Source organism: Patiria miniata, unplaced genomic scaffold, assembly GCF_015706575.1.
Source record: "Patiria miniata isolate m_02_andy unplaced genomic scaffold, ASM1570657v1 HiC_scaffold_27, whole genome shotgun sequence".
Lineage (NCBI taxonomy): Eukaryota > Metazoa > Echinodermata > Asteroidea > Valvatida > Asterinidae > Patiria > Patiria miniata.
The window spans coordinates 3,267,795-3,286,550 of NW_024037066.1; the positions used below are offsets into that span (position 1 = coordinate 3,267,795).

Consider the following 18,756-nt stretch of genomic DNA (forward strand, 5'->3'; position numbering starts at 1 on the left):
GTATTTTTGTATAAATTTCCAACGGTGGTCGGCCGACCACCGTTGGAAAAACCTAATTTTTTTTCAACTTCTCCTCCAAATTCACCATTTTTTCAGTCCAAATTTTGTTTGCTATTGGTTACATGTTTATGAACGGGTGCAGGCCAGGTAGACTGGTTCATTTACCTTACAATTTTCCGGCATCTATAAATTGATCCATTTTATCTTTAGTGGAGTCAGGGAACCAGACTACTCCACCATTTGTGTTTTTCTTGGTTTTTCAGCATTTCCAAAACAAAACTTCAAACATGTCAGTGTAACAATATTTACCCTCAAATAGTTCATTTCTGAAAAATTACAGCAAAAGCCAATGATGTACATTCCCTTTAAGACGAAGCAAAAGAAACTCTGCAAATTAAGTGACACGATCTTACAAAAAAGTGTAGGCCTATAGTGCAGGAATATATCAGTGTACAATTATAGGGTGGTCACTAAAAGGTTCCTCTTTTTCAGAGGCAGATTTCTCAAAATTGAAGACATGTTAAAATTGTTTTAATGTCATTCTAAACTACAAGACCACGGTGGTATGTGGTGAAAACGGCGTTGAAAATAAAGCTCAAGTTAGGAAATAGCAGCCATTTACAAAATAACAAAATGGTCCAAAACTAGTTTGTGCGCGTCTATGGCAGTCATGTAGACCTAATTGCAATTATTGCAGTTCTTTGTGCGTGCAGTGCTAGTGTGTTGAATTGACCATATCTCATAGACTTGCGTGTGGACGGTGTTTGACCATCCATCGCCATTTCTTAATTTAGGCTTTATTTTCAGAGTCGTTTTCACCATTTACCACGAAGATGCTGCAGTTTACGAATATCTTGAAACAATTTTAACATGTCTCCCAATTCCAATAAATCTGCGTCTCAAAAAGTGTATACGTTGTTTTTTGGACCACGCTGTATGGCTTGTTTCGTTTCATCGCAGGCTGGGCCTATGGGGGCGCTCTCGATCTCATTTGGACCACATCACAGTGCTGTAAAGACATAATTTTCATTTGTAAATTACCCACATTCTATCGGTCAACCCTCCCCTTCGAGTCCTTTTAACGTTGTGATCACTTGTTTAATTTCTTAAAACAAGAAAGAGAGACTTGTTTATCTTTTTGTTTTATTGCAGCAGATGCATAATAGCCAGTGCGGATCCCCGCATCAATATCAAGCACCACTTTCAAGATACGATCTGCCCCAAGCCATTTCTGAGCTGAATGCCTACTTATCTGCTGCCCTCTGTTGGCAAGCTTTCTAATTTTCCCATCTGTTGGACTGAAATAAAACCTAACCATTTGAATGCTAATCGACGCTGTTAATCAAGAAAAGAAATGAGGTTGATTTCGTAGAGCTAGAGTATGAGTCATAATAATTTGCTCGGCCCCGCCCTTCATTTTTACAATGCAGGCCCGTTTGTAATTTTGATTAGCTTATTGATCTTTTTTTCCCCAACAAAAGAAAACCCGTTTGTTGTGAATTTGTTGGTATTAACACTAAAATAAAAAAGATGTGGCCTATTTCTATTTATATTGAACGAAAAAAAGGAAAGTGAACATGATGATGACTGCAGCTGCTGGCCAATGAAAAAGCGCACACCTGTGGGTGTTGGCAATTTTAGAACGTGTAGTTGGTGATAAAAAGTTAGTCACTAAATGTTCCAGTTTCAGATATTATATAACACAGGGTTACTGTGATAGCGATAATGTGCATGTAATATCAAGTATGTGGACTTTAGTGGACAACATTATCAATTAAATGATGTAAAAATTGCAAGTTTCCATCTACTTTCGTTCATCAATAACCGTTCAGCCAATCAGAATCGTGAGTTAGCTCATTGATTATGCATTACCGTGACCTCTGGCGGCTTTGGGGTCAGGTAGTATCAACAATGACGCTACCGATGAATGGTTTCAAATATTTCTGCTTTTAATTTCGGGCTGATTTTCCTGCGTATGAAATTGTACATGGCAGCCCACTAAAACTGTAAGTAATGCACCAGTATTTCTGAAGATTGAAGCCATATTCTGTTCGTATTTTAGTTTGATTTGAACACCACTTTCACTTCTCAGCTACAAACGGTTGAACGTTGAATTTCGTCCCCCGGCCGTCAATGCATTGCCCGTTCGCGTTGTCAGGTTCGTTGTCGTTTTGCACAGTAAATGAATGGACGTTCCATCAAACCTGTTGCCTTAGTAATTTTTGTTGGTCTCGCTTCATTAATTCCCTCCATAGTAACTGAAAACATGGTAGTCGTGTAGTTTAGGACACCTCCATTTTTTACAAGTTCCGTTAGAAAATGACTTGTGCAAATGACAGTCAATTCCTAAGTGAATTTTGCAGGCTCAAAAGGCTCAAGCAGTTTTTTTTTTCACCAGATGAACTCATCATGTCTCATTTTTTTTTTTGTAATTTTAGTGAACATACTTTTGAAGAAAATGTGGCTTTCTTCCCTTTTTTTGCAATCAGAGACTTGTTGTTTTCTTCTTGGGTCATGCAGGTTGTCTTCGTCATTGTTTTACCCCACAATTTCCCTCATAATTTCCTTGCATTTAAATCATAACTCTGCCCTCTTTCCACAAAATTGAGCTTACTGAGTGATATTGATTTGAACCTGGTATCTTACTTAGCAAACTATTAAGATGATTTCGTAGCCAAATGTAAAGGTACTATTGTATTACTAGTCCCAAAACATAAAAGTGTCTTCGTTCTCCATGGAACGGGGACGGGTCCTAAGCTACATGATTACCGAAAACATGGAAAGAGTTCGACATCACTTGACACGCTGTGCACAAACCCTATGAGACAGGTCTGAAAAATTCTGTGTTTTCTCTGTAAATGCTTCAATGTATTCCCTGCTAAATTTGACATGTTATCACTTTCTGAGAAGGTCACTGCAGGTAAAAATTAGCCATGTCCAAATGGAATTTTTCCCAAAAGCATAATTGGAATGAGTATTTGACTTGAACATTCCTACCTGATTAAAAAAAAATTGAAAAATTATTGGAAAGAAATATTTTGTTACTACCAATTGCATGAACATTGTGTTGGTGATTTATATATGATTATATGAAACATGAATTTATTTGAGCATGTTGCGTGGACAAGCATGACAAGCATGGGAAGAAATTTCAAAAATCAAAAAGAAGAATCAAGATCATTGCCATCTGACATTCATGTCAGTGATCGAGTGCTATGCATGTAAAACTGTACAGCTATGGAAGGCCTGCACAGCTTGAAGTAATATGGACTGAAAACTAACACTAACGTTGATAAGATGGAATTTTTGTGTCGGGGTGATATAAATCAGTATTAGGTTTTGCCCTTCACCGAGGTAAACACTGTATGCTCAGTGTGTTACCTCCCGAGTGAAAGTTGGATAAAATCACTCGGGTGAGACTCGAACCCACGACCTCCTGCTTTCTAGTGCAGTCTTTAACTCAACCACCAAGCTTGCAGGATCAGTTGACTGGTTTAATTAAATCTAATGTGTATACATGTAGCAGCGGGTACCGCAATTAAACTATTGAAAAGATGGAATTTTTGCGTCGGGGTGATGTAAATCAGTATAACTAACGTTACAGTTAAAAAAAATTTTTACAGTACATGTAAGTCACTTGATTCAAGCCCTATCATCTCTGAAATAGGGGGAAGGCATGATTAATATTTTAATAAAATTCCAATATCACAACAAAGGAGTCACAATTTCTCCAACATTCTATTTTTCTCAATATTTATCCATTTTCTGCATTTTTTTCAAAGTCTGGCTGTGCCATGGCCAACAACAAGATTCAACTTCAAGATGTTCTTAGAGCCAGGGATTATCCGTGAATTTGCATTTTTTTCCCTCAACTTCTACAGCAACAAACATGGAGAAAAACGCCAAGAATGTCTGTTCTATGTAGCTTTTGCTGCAACTGAACCCCTAACATCACCCTAACATTTTTTTCCACCATTTCACTGGAATCTTTGTTTCTTTCAGGTTCCCATTTTTACACCAAACATTCATTTTAAAGTTGCGTTCCTAGTGAAATTCGAATTTGTTTTCTATTACTAAATGTTCAACTTGTATGCTTTATTCCAAACAAAATCTCCATTTTCCCCTTTTTTTTGGACGTCTGCAACCCTCTGAAACAAACAGTTTTTGTTTTGGTCACAAAAGATCCGCTTTGCAAGCAGACTGGCTCCCGGTCGGTACATTTATCGATACTGATTATGGAGTGGGAACCAGCCTACCCCACGAAAACAGGAATTATTGTCTGGCAGAAATTGTAAAGTAATAATTCTGATTTTAATAACATGGGCCCATTTTTTTTTCAGTTGATGTCCGATTCAAAAGTAAATAACTTTCTAGAAAGAAAAATATCAATTTAGCACTATTTTTTCGGGATGAAACTCGAAAATAGCATGGGGAATTTATCTTAAATTACTATCCTGCATAATTGGTATAAATTATTGAACATTTCTGTCTGTTTCTTTTGCTTTCAAATGTTCAGAAAAAAAATTGAGTCAAGAGGAGGATTTGTTAATCAAGAGTAAACATGAATCATGATGCAAATGTGTGCCACAGTTTGATCAGAATTAAGCCTGTTCGGTATTTTTTTGTTATTCCATTGTTCCATGAATGAGAAAATGACATCATCACGATAATATCGCGATATCCGATATTTTTTTCATGATATGCCGATTTAATAATAAATGGATATCGAACAGGCTTGATCAGAATTCACATTCATTATCATAATGTGGGTGTGCCTACTGATTATTTAATAAGGTCATGACTGTTGCATACGTGTTTAATAATAATAGCCTTGTGTTATTGATTGATGCTAATAGACACGTCGTTAGCATTGAACTTGTACAGTAATTTGTGAAGTGTGTGTATGTGCATGTAGACCTCATATTTGTATTATACAGTCAGTAAATAATATCAGGCATTGATGTATTTGTTCTGTGAAGTGCACAGAAGCCTAATCAAATACACGTACTTGATAAAGGCTATGTTGCATTGATCTCATGAAAATGATAACGGCTTAGATCAAATTTAATTTGGAGATTAGAAACCTGATGGGTGTGATAAATTGTCATAATTAAATGACTTTTATCTCGAACTAACGTAGATATGTCAATGAAGATGTACATGGGAAAAACCCTATACGTGTGTAATTAATTTTCCTCTCTTCACCTCAAATTCCATGTTACTAAATTTATTGTATTGAAGATGTATTCGTTTTAATGGCCCAAATCTTGCTCACAGCTTATAGATTAATTCCTGTAATTTCCTGACGTTCCTCATGACCTCATGAAAATGGATACCCATGCGGATTTTCTTAGAAAATTGCAGATTTTGACACAATGTGTTCATTTTAGTTTCTTAACGGAATGTAGTCAGTCAGACCTTGCAGGTCACATTAAAAGTTTGTAGTTTGCCAACAGTATGTGCATTTTTTCTGACGCAATGTCGTTTTCACTCTTACCATTTCAACAGTTTTTCTCGCTCCATGGTCTAAAGTTGACTGAACTTATGTAACTTTAATGTCATTTCCAGCACTTCCTTAAAAAGTGTTAAAGTGGAAGGATTTGTCATCGAGATTTGTCGCGTGCAACGTCCACATTTAAATCAAGCATGCCATCCAACTCCAGTTCTTGATTCTTTCACATTGTGTAGGATTAACAGCCATTTATTGTGAACTATAGAATCAGTATTTAACAATTTACCATCATTTGTTAAGGTGACAAAAATTTAGGTAAAAGATAAACTTGCTGTCGTAGGTCTACCCTCAAAACTAGCTTTGTAGGGAGCGATTACTTGCTTCCGTGAGGTTGAGCCCAAATTCACGCCCTGCTATCCTCAAGCTTACTTCAACAGCTTAATAGTAGGCCAATACTAACCAAGCTCATGCAGTCTTTCCGTTCAGCTTTACAAAATGTTAATTTTGTGTTCATTCCTTGACAGAGAAGGGCATTAAAAAAAATGCACAAATCCCAAAATATAAACCAAATGTATCCATACTGGTAGGTGGAAATATAAATACCGGTACCTACAGCTGAGGAATGACATGGTGGCAATTAAAGCATACGACCTTGGTCCATCAATACTTAACGACAGATTTTTGAAAAATTATAAAACGTCCTTTTTTGATACATTTCTGTAAGTATATACTTTTTTTGACACACCCTGTATGTACATATGCATGGTCTACAGGGCTAAAAATAAACCATTTGTCACACATGTAAATCTGTATACTTAACAGCGCGCGGTGTGGTATTGTGACTAAACATGATTTGTCAAACCAAAAAAAAAAAAAAGCAGACACATTTTATCAGTGTGTGTCTGAGACAGCTACCTTCAAGAAAGATCTTAACCCTAACCCCCTAGGCCCTTGTTGCTTACAACCATCCTCAATCCTCCAAAATCCTCCAAAATTTTCCAAAATTTTGCAATTCCGCCTAAATTTTTCAAAATTGTCAGACAGTCCTGCCTCAAAATGCATTCATCCTCAATCCTCCAAAATCCTCCTCCTCCCAAAACTTTGCACTCGTGTTTAAGTGAAGGATAACCAACGCCAAATCCTTCAAAAATCATCAGACAGTCCTGCCTCAAAATGCATTCATCCTCAATCCTCCAAAATCCTCTTGTGCTTCAATCACCATTCATCCTCAATCCTCCAAAATCCTCTTGTGCTTCAATCACCATTCATCCTCAATCCTCCAGAATCCTCATTTGATTCAATCACCATTCATCCTCAATCCTCTAGAATCCTCCAAAACCGCCAGGAGGATTTTGGAGGAGTGAGGTGGGTTAGGGTTTTAATGCTTAATTGGGCAGCGTGTAAAAACAGGCCGATTTTTCCAGTCAGCTGATTGGATTCATATCATAGTCTTGCAGGTAACTCAGCAGTGTGGCGTTCAACACCATCATGTGAACTTCAGGAAGGAGAGGCTTAACGCAAAGTCGTGTGCGAAGTCGTGTTCCTATCTAAGTTTAGGGCTGAGAGAAGCTGACCTCAATTTTGAAAGAAACAAGCGCGCTAAGGAGAACACCTGTTAAACAAGGCTGAAATACGGGCGATGCTGTCAACTTGTTAAAGTTGTCAATTCCTGAATTTGCACTCTAATACATGTTGATGGAGAAACTTCAGTACTTGCAGCACTGAATGGTGTTGGTTAACAGTAAAAAATTAAATCCTCCTGATCGGTGGTCCCATCCCTTTGCTTTTTCCCTGATTTTAACTCCTGTATTATTATTTCAGACTTCATTCCATGGTGAGGGGGGGGGGGGGGGGTATTCTATTAAAAAAGATCCCCCTTGCACAGCAAAGGTTTATGATATGCATGATATGCGAGCATTAATTATGCGAGCATTAATTATGCAAATTAGACTGTATCTTGACCTCAAGATTCTGACCATTCAGCGTACGCCTTCTATCGGATTTTTCATGACCCGTATTACAAAAACACAGCATCCAAATTGACCAATCCACAGCTTAGTCCACATTTCTGTTCAAAATGACATCACGATTTCTAAAGACCACACTGATTGGCTAGCATGCGGGGTCTCATTCCCATAAAATTTATAAATGCTATGATGTATCAACCGATGATACCTGTATGCCCATGTGAATGTCTGAACCTCATACTAGGCGGATGGGTGCTAAATTAAAAAATTTATTGAATATTTTAAACAAATTAAGAGAGGAAATGAAGGAACCAACCACCCCCCCCCCTCCACGAAAATATAAATACAGTATATAAAACATTAAAAAAATTGGAATTTAACCTCATCCTTTGATTTGAATTTATCATGGTAAGTAAAAAAAAAAATGGCTTAGCTATCAGTTGTTTTGCTTAAAAAAGAAAAAGAATTAAGTTTTAAGTGCATACATTGGACCATGATTGGCGTAGGAAGTGAGTTCTGTATGGCTGCACATCATGACCATGCGTAAGCCCCCGTTTGTTACCCAAAAGAAGAATGAACGCTCATGGGTATTACACAGCAGTGACCTCCATGTTAGTCACGCCAGAATGACTTCAAACAGGCATTCTCAAAATGTCCACAGAACATCACTGATAAATTGTAGCTATGCAACCAGACTTTTCTTGAATCGTAGCATAATATTACTAACCAAATTATATTACTACTGTATGTTTCATTGCAGATTACCAAGAGAGTGCGAAGTGAGGAACCTAGTCATTTCAGTCTACAGCCGATTAATAAATCTTGAATCCAAGCCAAATTGTCCTACATGGGTCCCAGCCGAGCCTGCATGTGAAGCCAAGGGGTCTAAATCCGGAGACCTGGAGAGAGTGTTGAAATGCCAAGAATGAACGGCAGTCCAGAGCCAAGATTGTCTGCATTGCCGAGATCTTGGAGTTGACCCAAAGTTCGTCCCCGTAGTCAAGGAGAGGTCAGGCAACAATGAGTTGGGGTCGTTGGATAATTCACAGCGCCTTGTTAATTTGCGGTAAGTCCAAGCTTATAAATATGAACGTGGTAACTTTTTGGCAGTCGTAGCTGATAGCTTTCCTGATCAGGGAGTTCATAGTGTTTTAGCAGCTTGGGTGGTTAAAGGTAATACTCGACATTTGCAAAACATCAAAACACAAATCTGCAAAATTATTGTGAAATACCTTACCTGACTATACGTGAATAATAGTGTCAAGCATAATGTGAAATCGTGGCAACTTGTGTGCTGTCATTTTCAAGAAAAGTGGAATTTTTTTATCAATTTCCAACGATGGTCTGCGCCGACCATCATTGGAAAAAAATGATTTTTTTTCAAATACTGCACGCAATTGACCAAATCTAGTTCATCTACATTTTGTTTGCAAACGGTTACACATCCATGAGCGGTGCAAGCCAGCTAGTCTGGGCCCTGACCTGACAATTCCCCAACGCCACAAATTGCTATGTTTTGTCTGAAGTAGGGTCAAGGAACCAGACTACAAGAACAGCACCTTTCTTGGTTTTTCCAGCATCAATGCACACAAAACCTTAAACAGGTCAGTGTATTTGCTATAAAAATCTCTGAGAATTACAGCAAAAGCAAATATTCCTTGTGTATTACCTTTAATTAAACACAAGTTAATACTTTACAGCTCTGAAAGTTGCCAAGTGGCTGAACCCATGACAAACCAACGACCAAACCACTTTTCGGTAATACAGTCACTATTTAAAACACAATACTGGCCAGCTTAAGTTCGATGCAGTTTTATGAGATTTATATAATAATGGGAAAACCAAACTTTGGTCGATTTTCTCTCTCTCCCAACTTGTTTAATATTACTTATAGTGTTTCTGAAGGTATCAGAATCCAACATGCTGATTCAGTCTTTTTTTTCTGTTCAAAATACAAATTCCGTCTTTGTTGTTCAAACTGTCTTGGTTTGAAACTCATTATCTTTCAATGGCCAAGAACTCAGAAGTTGTGTTCATTTTTTTAAAGTTTGAATACCATGTTTTTCCCAGTTGAGCCCCTTGTCAGACCCCCTAAACCCCTTTTTTCCCTGTCAGATTCTTTGGCTGATTTATATTTTGACAGCAACATTATGACCAACCTCCCACACCCCCTGATCTTTAGCCCGTTTCCGTGCCCGTTTCCTCCCACAAGTCAAGTGTGATTTCACTTGATGGGAGTCGTGGCGGTGGGCAAACTTGCAAATCCAGCGAAAACCAGCCACACTTGGAAAGCTACAATATGAAAGTTGAGGCCTCCTTGACTAAGCAGGCAAAAGGAACTGAGATTTCCTTTGGCGTTTTTTTGCGCCACCCTCCCCCCCTTCCTGTGTCTGTAGGGCTGGGGGGGGGAGTGAGATTTTCAATCCCTTTCTAAGGACCTCTCTAGTGTCACGTTATTTCTGTGAGTACCACAACATCTTGGTTGTTGTCCCAATGTCTGTGGCCATGCCGGGTACTAAGACGACTTCTGGGAACATTTCTCAGCCAGAATATAGAAACAAACTGGATGGGCTTTAAAGATAAAAGAGCAATTTTAAGTGGAATTTTTATAACTTTTGCCTTGACAATTTGATATTAGCATGACAGATGTCCAAAAGATATCAAAGTAGTGAAATTGATAACAAAACACTGATGGGGTAGTGCAAGGAGCCTTTGAACTCAAGCTCCAGATCACTTTCGGAACTAAGTTTGGTTTCTAGTTCTACGCATATATTTTTCACAGTGGGTGAACGATTTGAATCTCTAGGAACATGATAAGGGAGTTTTACAGCAGTTTACTGAAAACATGTATTGTATGCACTGTCTTCTTGGATGCCAAATTCGGAGGCAGAATTGTAATAGAAAAATGTGAAATTCCCGCATTTCACATCAACAACGTGGAAGCTGATGTTGTTTGGCATCAAGCCCACTGTTTGTCACTGACTTTATCTTGATTTACTTGTAGCATGGGAATTGACCCTAATTTGTGTACCTGACCACTCACTTGGAGTGGATTGATTTCTGTTGCACATCAATTTGCAAATTTCTGGCTTTTTAAAATAATTATGATAGTCCTTTTCTCTTTCCTTTCATGTACAAATTACGACTTTTAATTTTGTTTTCCTTGACAGCTTCATTGATAAGTTTCTCTCACACCCAATCAACCGAAAAGTTCATCGACATCGATGCGTACATCAAATACAATGACATCATAGACACATCCACCAATCAGCTTCGAGGGGCGGAGTCTGTTCTAGAATTCCAATTCCGTTATTGCAACGACCATGGCATGCTGATCTACCAAGATGGCGGATCAGGCCCGCAGCAGCAGACGTTATTCTTTGCGTTGGGTATCAGCGGCGGCAAGATCTATTTGGAATGGAAGGTGACCGCTGGCTCTCTCATTGAGGTATGAACTTGTGCCCTGTAACTTTAAAAAATTTCATCCTATAAAACATGTTTCCTACCTCCATGGTTTAAAGGGAATATACATCATTTGCTTTTGCTGTAATTTTCAGAAATGGATGGAATTGGGGGGTTGGAAATATATAGCAAATATAGTTACACTGACTTTTTTGAGGTTTTGGGTTCGAAAATGCTATAAAAACCAAGAAAAACAATCATTTTCCTGTAGTCTGGTTCCCTGACTCTATATAAGAAGAAACAGAGCAGTTTACATACATTGGGGAATTGTAAGGTCAGGGAACCAGTCTAGCTGGTTTGTACCCGTTCATAGGTGTGTAATCGATTGCAAACAAGTGCGATGGTCAATTGGGGCCAGTATTTGAAAAAAAAGCCAGTTTTTTTCCAACGCTGGTCGGCCGACCAGCATTGGAAATTGATACAAAAATACCACTTTTCTTGAAAATGACAGCATACCAGGTGCCATGATTTTACAGGATGCTTTACACTGTCATTCACTAACAGTCCAGCAAGGTATTTCAAAATGATTTGGTAGTTTTATTTTTTGATGTTTGCAAATGTTGTATTTTCCCTTTAAACTTGCGCACACTGATTGATAGGGCTGTTCATTGGCAAATAATTTAGTATTCGATTACTTAAAACTGCGTTTGACCAAATATTTGGAAATTCGAAACTGCCACCCGCAACTTTGTGCCGCACCGGTCAAAAGTTGTATGCAGAGCACGTGCGGTGATCGATATGAGCCACTGGAGTGTTTTAAACTTGCTAAAGCATGGGAACAACGAACCGCCTTGGACCAAAACAGTTACCGTCAACAAAAAAAGTGGCATCTGAAAATAAAGCACCACAGCTTTACGATAAAATAACAACACAGTCATGTGTGTATGTGCATAATTGTTTTTGTTTTTGAATATGAAAGCTATTCGAATATTCAGTCGATTAATATCCATTTCATAGCTCTGTGTTGTGGCCAACGAAGTAAATTGCAGGCTGTTAATGTTTTTACATGGAGTCAAATGTAAAGCAACTTAATTTTGATATTAATTTCATAGCTCTGTGGAGCTCCTGCTTGTATTTTCTCTTCATGCTTTTCTGAAGTTTTCATAAAAAATCTGACGTTCGCAACGTCAGGCCACATTAATTTTTAGATTTAAAAAATCTGGAGGCATATTTGAAATTGGGCTTAAAGTCGTATTTCCTTTCCCTTTTACTTTTTGTGTTTGTGGTTTTTAGTTTTGGTTTTTTAACTTACTTTTTAGCGCACATATTTTCAAATTGTAAGATTCGTTTTATCTGCTGACATCGCGAGTGTAAAAGTGCTACTGCAGACAGCTTCCTAGTTTGTATGACCAAAATATAGCAAGAAATAACTTGAAAGTTGATGCTTAAAAAAAAGCCGATGTCATTCTGAAACGACAATGGCAACCAAGAATTGCAGTTTTGTTACTTTATTGTGCATATGAAGCTGCAGGCTCAGGAAAATGAACATGATCCAGGAAGAACTTATTTCACAGATAATTCACCAACAATGACATGCCAGGCTACACATGACTTAACGTTAAGCTCAAGATCTTCAAGGAGCAGGACGTTGTTCCTTTGATGCATCTCTGTGTTGGTCTTCCTTAGAGGGTTGGATGTCTTAATCTAATTGAGGATATGTGTGAAATAGATTTCTTCCTGTTGGTCCTATCCGGTCAGGAGGGGAGGGGATTCAGTGGTCATTACTGGTCAGTAACGGGTCACTTAGGGATTCTGCAAGGCTGACTGAGTACCGTGGTCAAGTGTCCAAGTTATGCTTAGTCAGCTGTTTGTTTGTTAAAGGTAATACAACATTTGCAAAAATCAAAACACAAAACTACCAAGTTATTATGAAATACCGGTACCTTACTTGACTGTAAGTGAATAATAGTCTCAAGCATCCTGTGAAATCATGGCACCTGGTGTGCTGTCATATTGCAACAAAAGTGGAATTTTGTATCAATTTCTAACGATGGCCAGCCCACCATTGTTGGAGAGAACTACTTTTTCTTTTTCAAATACTGCCCCCAATTTACCAAATTTAGTTAGTCCACATTTTGTTTGCAATTTGGTTACACATCCCTGAACGGGTGCAAGCAAGCTAGTCTCAGGGTGTCTTGACTTGACAATTCCCTGACGTCTATAAATTGCTTCAGTTCATCTGAAGCAGGATCAGGGAACCAGACTACCAGAACAGCATTTTTTTCTTGGTTTTTCCGACATCAGTGAACACAAAACTTAAAACGGGCCAGTGTAACAATATTTGCTATGAAATACTTACAATGTACCCCCAAATCCATCCATTTCTGAAAATTACAGCAAAAGCAAATGTTGTATATTCCTTTAAAACATCAACAGAAGCAAAACAAAAATAAAACAATGGTGAGTTTTTCCTTTAAATCTGATTTTACACATTTCATAAATAAGTAACATGATTTACCCTAAAATATGTATAAAAAAAAATATAAAAAAAATACAGATGTACATTGTAAAGTATACTTTACAATACCCAAAATACAACAGAAAATATATTTATGTGACCTTACAAGTTTATTCCTCCACGATTAAAACTGCCAGAGTGAAAAAATGTACTAAAAGTCCCTTTTTACCTTATCCGTGAGTGAACTGGCCTTAATAATTGAAACTGTGTCTAAGAGTGGGGAACGTTTAGACATTGAGAATGTCTCTACCTCATAACTATGAGAATAATGGACCTGAATATCCAATTCCACCTGTAAAATCCACCTGCTACATGTACATCCATACATCCAACCTGTTCCCCCTTAGGCTCTTTTTTGCCCCAGTGCTCAGCTGATAAGCAGCTGCCCACTTGAGACTAGTGGCTAGTCTAAACGTCTCTTCAACCCCAACCTGTTATGGCATTTCCTCCCCGGTTCCACTCATTGTAAGGGGGAAAAAGTGAAATTCAGGTACAGTGGTGTTAAAAGAACAGTGAATTTCATGTATTATCCTAATTTTTTATTTTTTTTGCTGTGCTTGTACCTTATTGTATCTACTAGCTAGTGGTGGGAGAAATCAGAGATTTCTACTTGAAATCCAGTTATCCTAATTTTTCTCAAACCGAATATTATAACGGTTATCTGATTTCACCAGCAGTTCGCATCGAGCTCAGAGTCAATGTGACAAGGGAGGTTTCGCAGGAAATGCCTTCCCGGTAACTGGGTATAGTTTGCAGGATTCAATGACCACTGGGCTTTTTATTTACAAAACACTCCGACAGAGATGTGATGTTGAATAAAATGGACGGGAACTCTATTGTAATTGCAGTTACAATCTGAGATCATGGAGCAAATTGGGGGATGTTCCAGTTGTTTTCTTTAGCCTGGGTCACAAAAATGGAAGGCTTAATTTTTATCCCGCTGGCTTTAGTCAAGAAAGGAGGATCTTGCAAAAGTCTGTCCGTGTGTACGTGTTGTACATGTATAACCCCGGAGGACCGACCACAAAGGGAGAAAAACAGATCCTTTCAGTCCTCGGACGTTGGGTCTTTTGTTCACAACAGTCCTCTGTAGTACGATCATGTGCTTAGTCTATGGGAGAGTGTTATACTACAGGGACAAAGGGAAACACAAAGCATTGTCCTCAGGAGTATAGCAAAACAAGAGTCTGTGTACCTGTATGCATGTTCCATTTTGGTTAGGTTAACTGCTTAGTACTGTCATATGAAAAGTCGGACTTCAATCTCATCCAAACTCTGTGACAATAATCTTTGGGTGGGGGACTTCAGATGATTTGAGACATTTGAGGTCAAAGGTCATCTAGGGGTCAAATGAGGTCTTTGTTGATGTGGTTAGGTCAACTGAAAAGTGTGCTTACTAACTGACTGTATAAATCTGCCAGCAATTGCCAAGGGGATCGCACAAGTTTAACTTGCAGTATTTTTTAAAGGTTGGTTTCGAATATCAGTTATCCAAATCCCAACTGAAAAGTGGACCAAATGTTAAAAAATCCGGATTTAAATCCCACCACTCGCTGTATCATCATGTCCCTTGAAATGATTTGGTTCACACAGATCCGATTTACTTGTTACCCTCCGGCATCTACAAAACTTGTCTCAATGCAGTCTTAAGACACTTCAAACTTAAATAAGCAAACAGTGCAGGTTTTGACTTTATAATCGCCAGGATTGGCGCTACATCGCCGTGACCTTTACAGGTCAACTTTTCAGGCTTTTAGGAGTCGTATACCCAGCATCACACTTTCGCAACACTCCCTCAATTTTCTGCATGTGTTCCAGTTTTCCTGTTGTTCCATTCAGTTTGGTTTTTCTACCCTGCTTAGGAGTTCAAACCAACAACCCCAACCCCTTTCTACTTTATGACCTTTACATGTATGTCCTTATTTCTGTATCAATCGAGGATAGTCAGTCCAGACACACCCGTTACACAAACAACTTCAGCTGTTGCCCCAGTAACTCAATTTTCCCCTGGTAAATGCAGGTCACCAAAAAATCAATTCCAATTTTCTCGGAGAACAGTAAGTACTAGTACTACATCGGTAATCATTGAAAGGTGAACCCTTAATTGTATTAGTCTGTATAATCGTGCGGAACCTCAAGATCACGGTCAGATACGTTTGGTTGGCTGGGGGTTTTCAGCGACCAAGTTGTGTTCGTCTGATATTGATTTTTGTCGCCAGCGTTGAAGGGTCTATGCCCTGATAAGGTCAACGACACTTAAAGGGTCAGACCAGACGAAATCAAGTTTACACAAGCTGCGGTCAGGTGCTCATAACTTCCCTTGCACTTGTCTTTAATTTAAGGGAAGATACAACATTTGCAAACTTCACAAAACGAAATGATCAGATTGTCACAAAATACCTTACTGGATTGTTAGGGACAGTCTTAAGCATCCTGTAAGATCGTGGCTCCTGGTGTGCTGACATTTTCAAGAAAAATGTTTTTTTCCAACGATGGTTGGCCGACCAGCGTTGGAGAAAACTGGCCTTTTTTTTCAAAAACTGCTTGCAAACTCTTTGCTGCAAAAACTGCAAAAACTCTTTGTAATTGATTACACACCTGTGAAGGGGTACAAGCCTGCTAGACTGATTCTCTAACCTCACAATTCCCCAAAGTCTATAAATTCTCCGTTTCATCTTAAGTGGGGTCAAGGAACCAGACTACAAGAACATGAATGGTTTTCCTGGTTTTTCCAGCATCCACAAGCCCAAAAACGTGAAACAAGTCATTTTAACAATTTGCTATAACATCCAAATCCTCCAAATCCATGTATTTATGAAAATTGAAGCAAAAGCAAATGTTGTACATTCCCTTTAAACCCAGTTTTGCGTTTGAGAGTGATTGTGAAATATAGGCCTAAGTCTTATGGATTGAATCTTAATTGATTTAAAAGAGTTGTTTGAGTTCTAACCTACTCGTAACTCAGTGAGTCTTAATCACTAGTGTCGGTGAGTCGCAGTGAGTTCATAACTTAGCTCAATTGGACAGAGCTACCCCCAGTAGAAAATATTACTTAGAAAATGCAGCGTGTGTCAATAAAAATGTAGCAGTCAATCCATAAATATATAAAATTCTTGCACTCTCTTTTCGCAAAACTTATCTGTAGTACTGTACACACCGGGCTTTATCACATCTCATTTGGACACCCCAGTCCAGAGATAAAATGATAGCACCTGAATTCCAAGTTGGGCCACTTTTCAGAATATCTGGTATCTAATGAAAGGCATTCACATACCAAGAAGGTATGTTGTTGCACTTCAAACCAAACAAGCGCAATTTCATTTTATCCACTTTACATTCACATCATAAACTTGACTTGTTGTTATGCTTTTGAAAAAAATGGACATTATAGTTAATAAAGTAAGTACTTATGTCACAGAATTGTTACTTACAAAGCTGTTGCTTTCAAATCATTGTCTGAGGAAAAATCCTCAACCCACGTTACCAACTGGTGAACAGGTAAGATTTGTGGACAATAAGAAAGTGGCCCAAACGGATTTTGACAGTCTTTACAAGCTTTTGGCGTAACTTTTAAACAAAAGGTGAAAATCACACAGAACAAAAATCCCGTCAAGGGTAAAGAAACACTCTATCATCTCATGGTAATTGTTTACAGGCACAAAAAACAATGTACCGTAGTTTCCTCAGAAAAAAATGTTGTTCGACTGCTACATTGGACACGCATGTACATGTATATGCGCTGAATGAAAATCAGCTACATCTAAGAGCAACATGTAGTTACTGACACCGTACCATGTACGGTACGTCCCATGAAATTTTGATGATAACCTGATTTGCTAAACACAAATTTTGTTTGCTTAGAATTGTTAAGTGCAAGGAGTGCTCTGTGAAATTGGCCCTGGACTTGTGCAGAGATGAAACTTTTCAGATTTTAATCTAAAATTAGATTTTTTTTTACTTTTCCACTGAAATTTCAGATTTTTTAACAATCTCACAAAAATGATTATTTAACGATTTTTCCACAATTTTTTTTTTATAATTTCCCCAAAAAAGTCCATGAAAAGTCAATAAAAACGGCACGTAAAATTTTCACAAGTGTAGTAGTTTTAAACCGGTGAACGGAGTGATTCTATGGTAGAAACACCCCTAGGCCAACGCTGATCAGATCCTTTTCCGGCTGGAGAAAAGGTTAAATACTGACCTATGACGTGGAAAAATTCACTGGGTCCCACGTTGATGCACTGCGCTGCTCTGCACTGCGCGACGCTTTGGCAGCTCGGACCCAACGTCCAATTTCAGATTTTTTTTGCCTTGGCCAGTTTCATCTCTGCTCTTGTGTAGAGCTGTTGTCTTAGCCTTTATCTCTTACAAGTATGTACAACTACCGGTAATGTTGGCACATGCCCACAACCGACATAGCCATAGCTTTGGACACTCATTATTTGAAATGGATTTAAGGCTCTTTGAGTAGAGTGTCCTAGTCTGAAAGCCCTAGCCATGACAACTTCTCAAAGCCATGTCACTGAGTGGAAGAAGTCTCATATCCATGGGGTGTAGTCAGTCACATTCAGAGATCCTTAACAGCTGTGCAGATGACTCCCTCGGTGAATAATCAAAACACAATAAAGGTAGATAGATGGAAAACAGAAGCTGTTGTGAGCACATCAACCGGCTCAAGTTCAAAATCCCCTCTTGTGTGACTTTGCAGATTAAGCCCTTGGCCAGGGCAGTGGTTTTAATGGTCCCTCGGTCAGTAAGTCACGCAGGAAACCACACGTCAACGGTGTTCCTGTAAAATCTTGAAAGCTTTGTATACTGTAAGAACACAGATGTACCTTGTCAATCTGGGTTGTGTATACTCCGTTAAATACCGCAACGACGCCCATATTAGGATATAAAAAAACCCACTGAAGTTGCATCATCATTCCAGAGTTGCACGCAACCCTAGCCTTGGTCAAGGCGCTAGGGTTATTCATCCCGGCCGTAGCGTGGTAAACGCTATCCTCGCTAGCGCTATGCATGCGGTGCATTAAAAATACAGCGCGAACAGCCACCTCACGCGGCCACCATTTCTATGCAAATCAGTTGGACCCAATCTAGCGCCTTGGTTCAATCGTCGGCAAAAGCTTATGTTTTTCTTTATTTTGCGCTGGATTTCTAGCGCACGACCTCGTATGCGAATACAGATAAGTGTAGGCAGGGCTAATATGTGGAGTGTCCGATCACACCTTGGTAAATCCGGACGTCATCAAATTTTTGTAGCTATTCGCCTTTTGCGGACATGACAAAAACCACAGTTTTTGTGCATTGGTGCCTTGTGCAGAGACACACAACGTGTACGTGTATGTACATTGTACAGTGCCACGTTTCACTATGCAAGTTTCCACGCAACGATCGCCCAATAAGAAAACGACATT

At 38.7% G+C, this 18,756-nt stretch overlaps 1 protein-coding gene across 1 annotated transcript in view; it reads left to right on the forward strand.

Annotated features, from left to right (window-relative positions):
• Nucleotides 1–1,886: 1,886 nt before the first annotated feature.
• Nucleotides 1,887–18,756, forward strand: part of LOC119734567 (neurogenic locus notch homolog protein 1-like) — a 74,206-nt gene continuing 57,336 nt past the window's right edge. Inside the window, exons 1-3 of the mRNA XM_038208104.1 lie at nt 1,887–2,006; nt 8,180–8,485; nt 10,590–10,867. Coding sequence (XP_038064032.1) covers nt 8,440–8,485; nt 10,590–10,867 — 324 coding nt within the window. The 5' untranslated portion in view covers nt 1,887–2,006; nt 8,180–8,439. The remainder of the gene's footprint in view (nt 2,007–8,179; nt 8,486–10,589; nt 10,868–18,756) is intronic.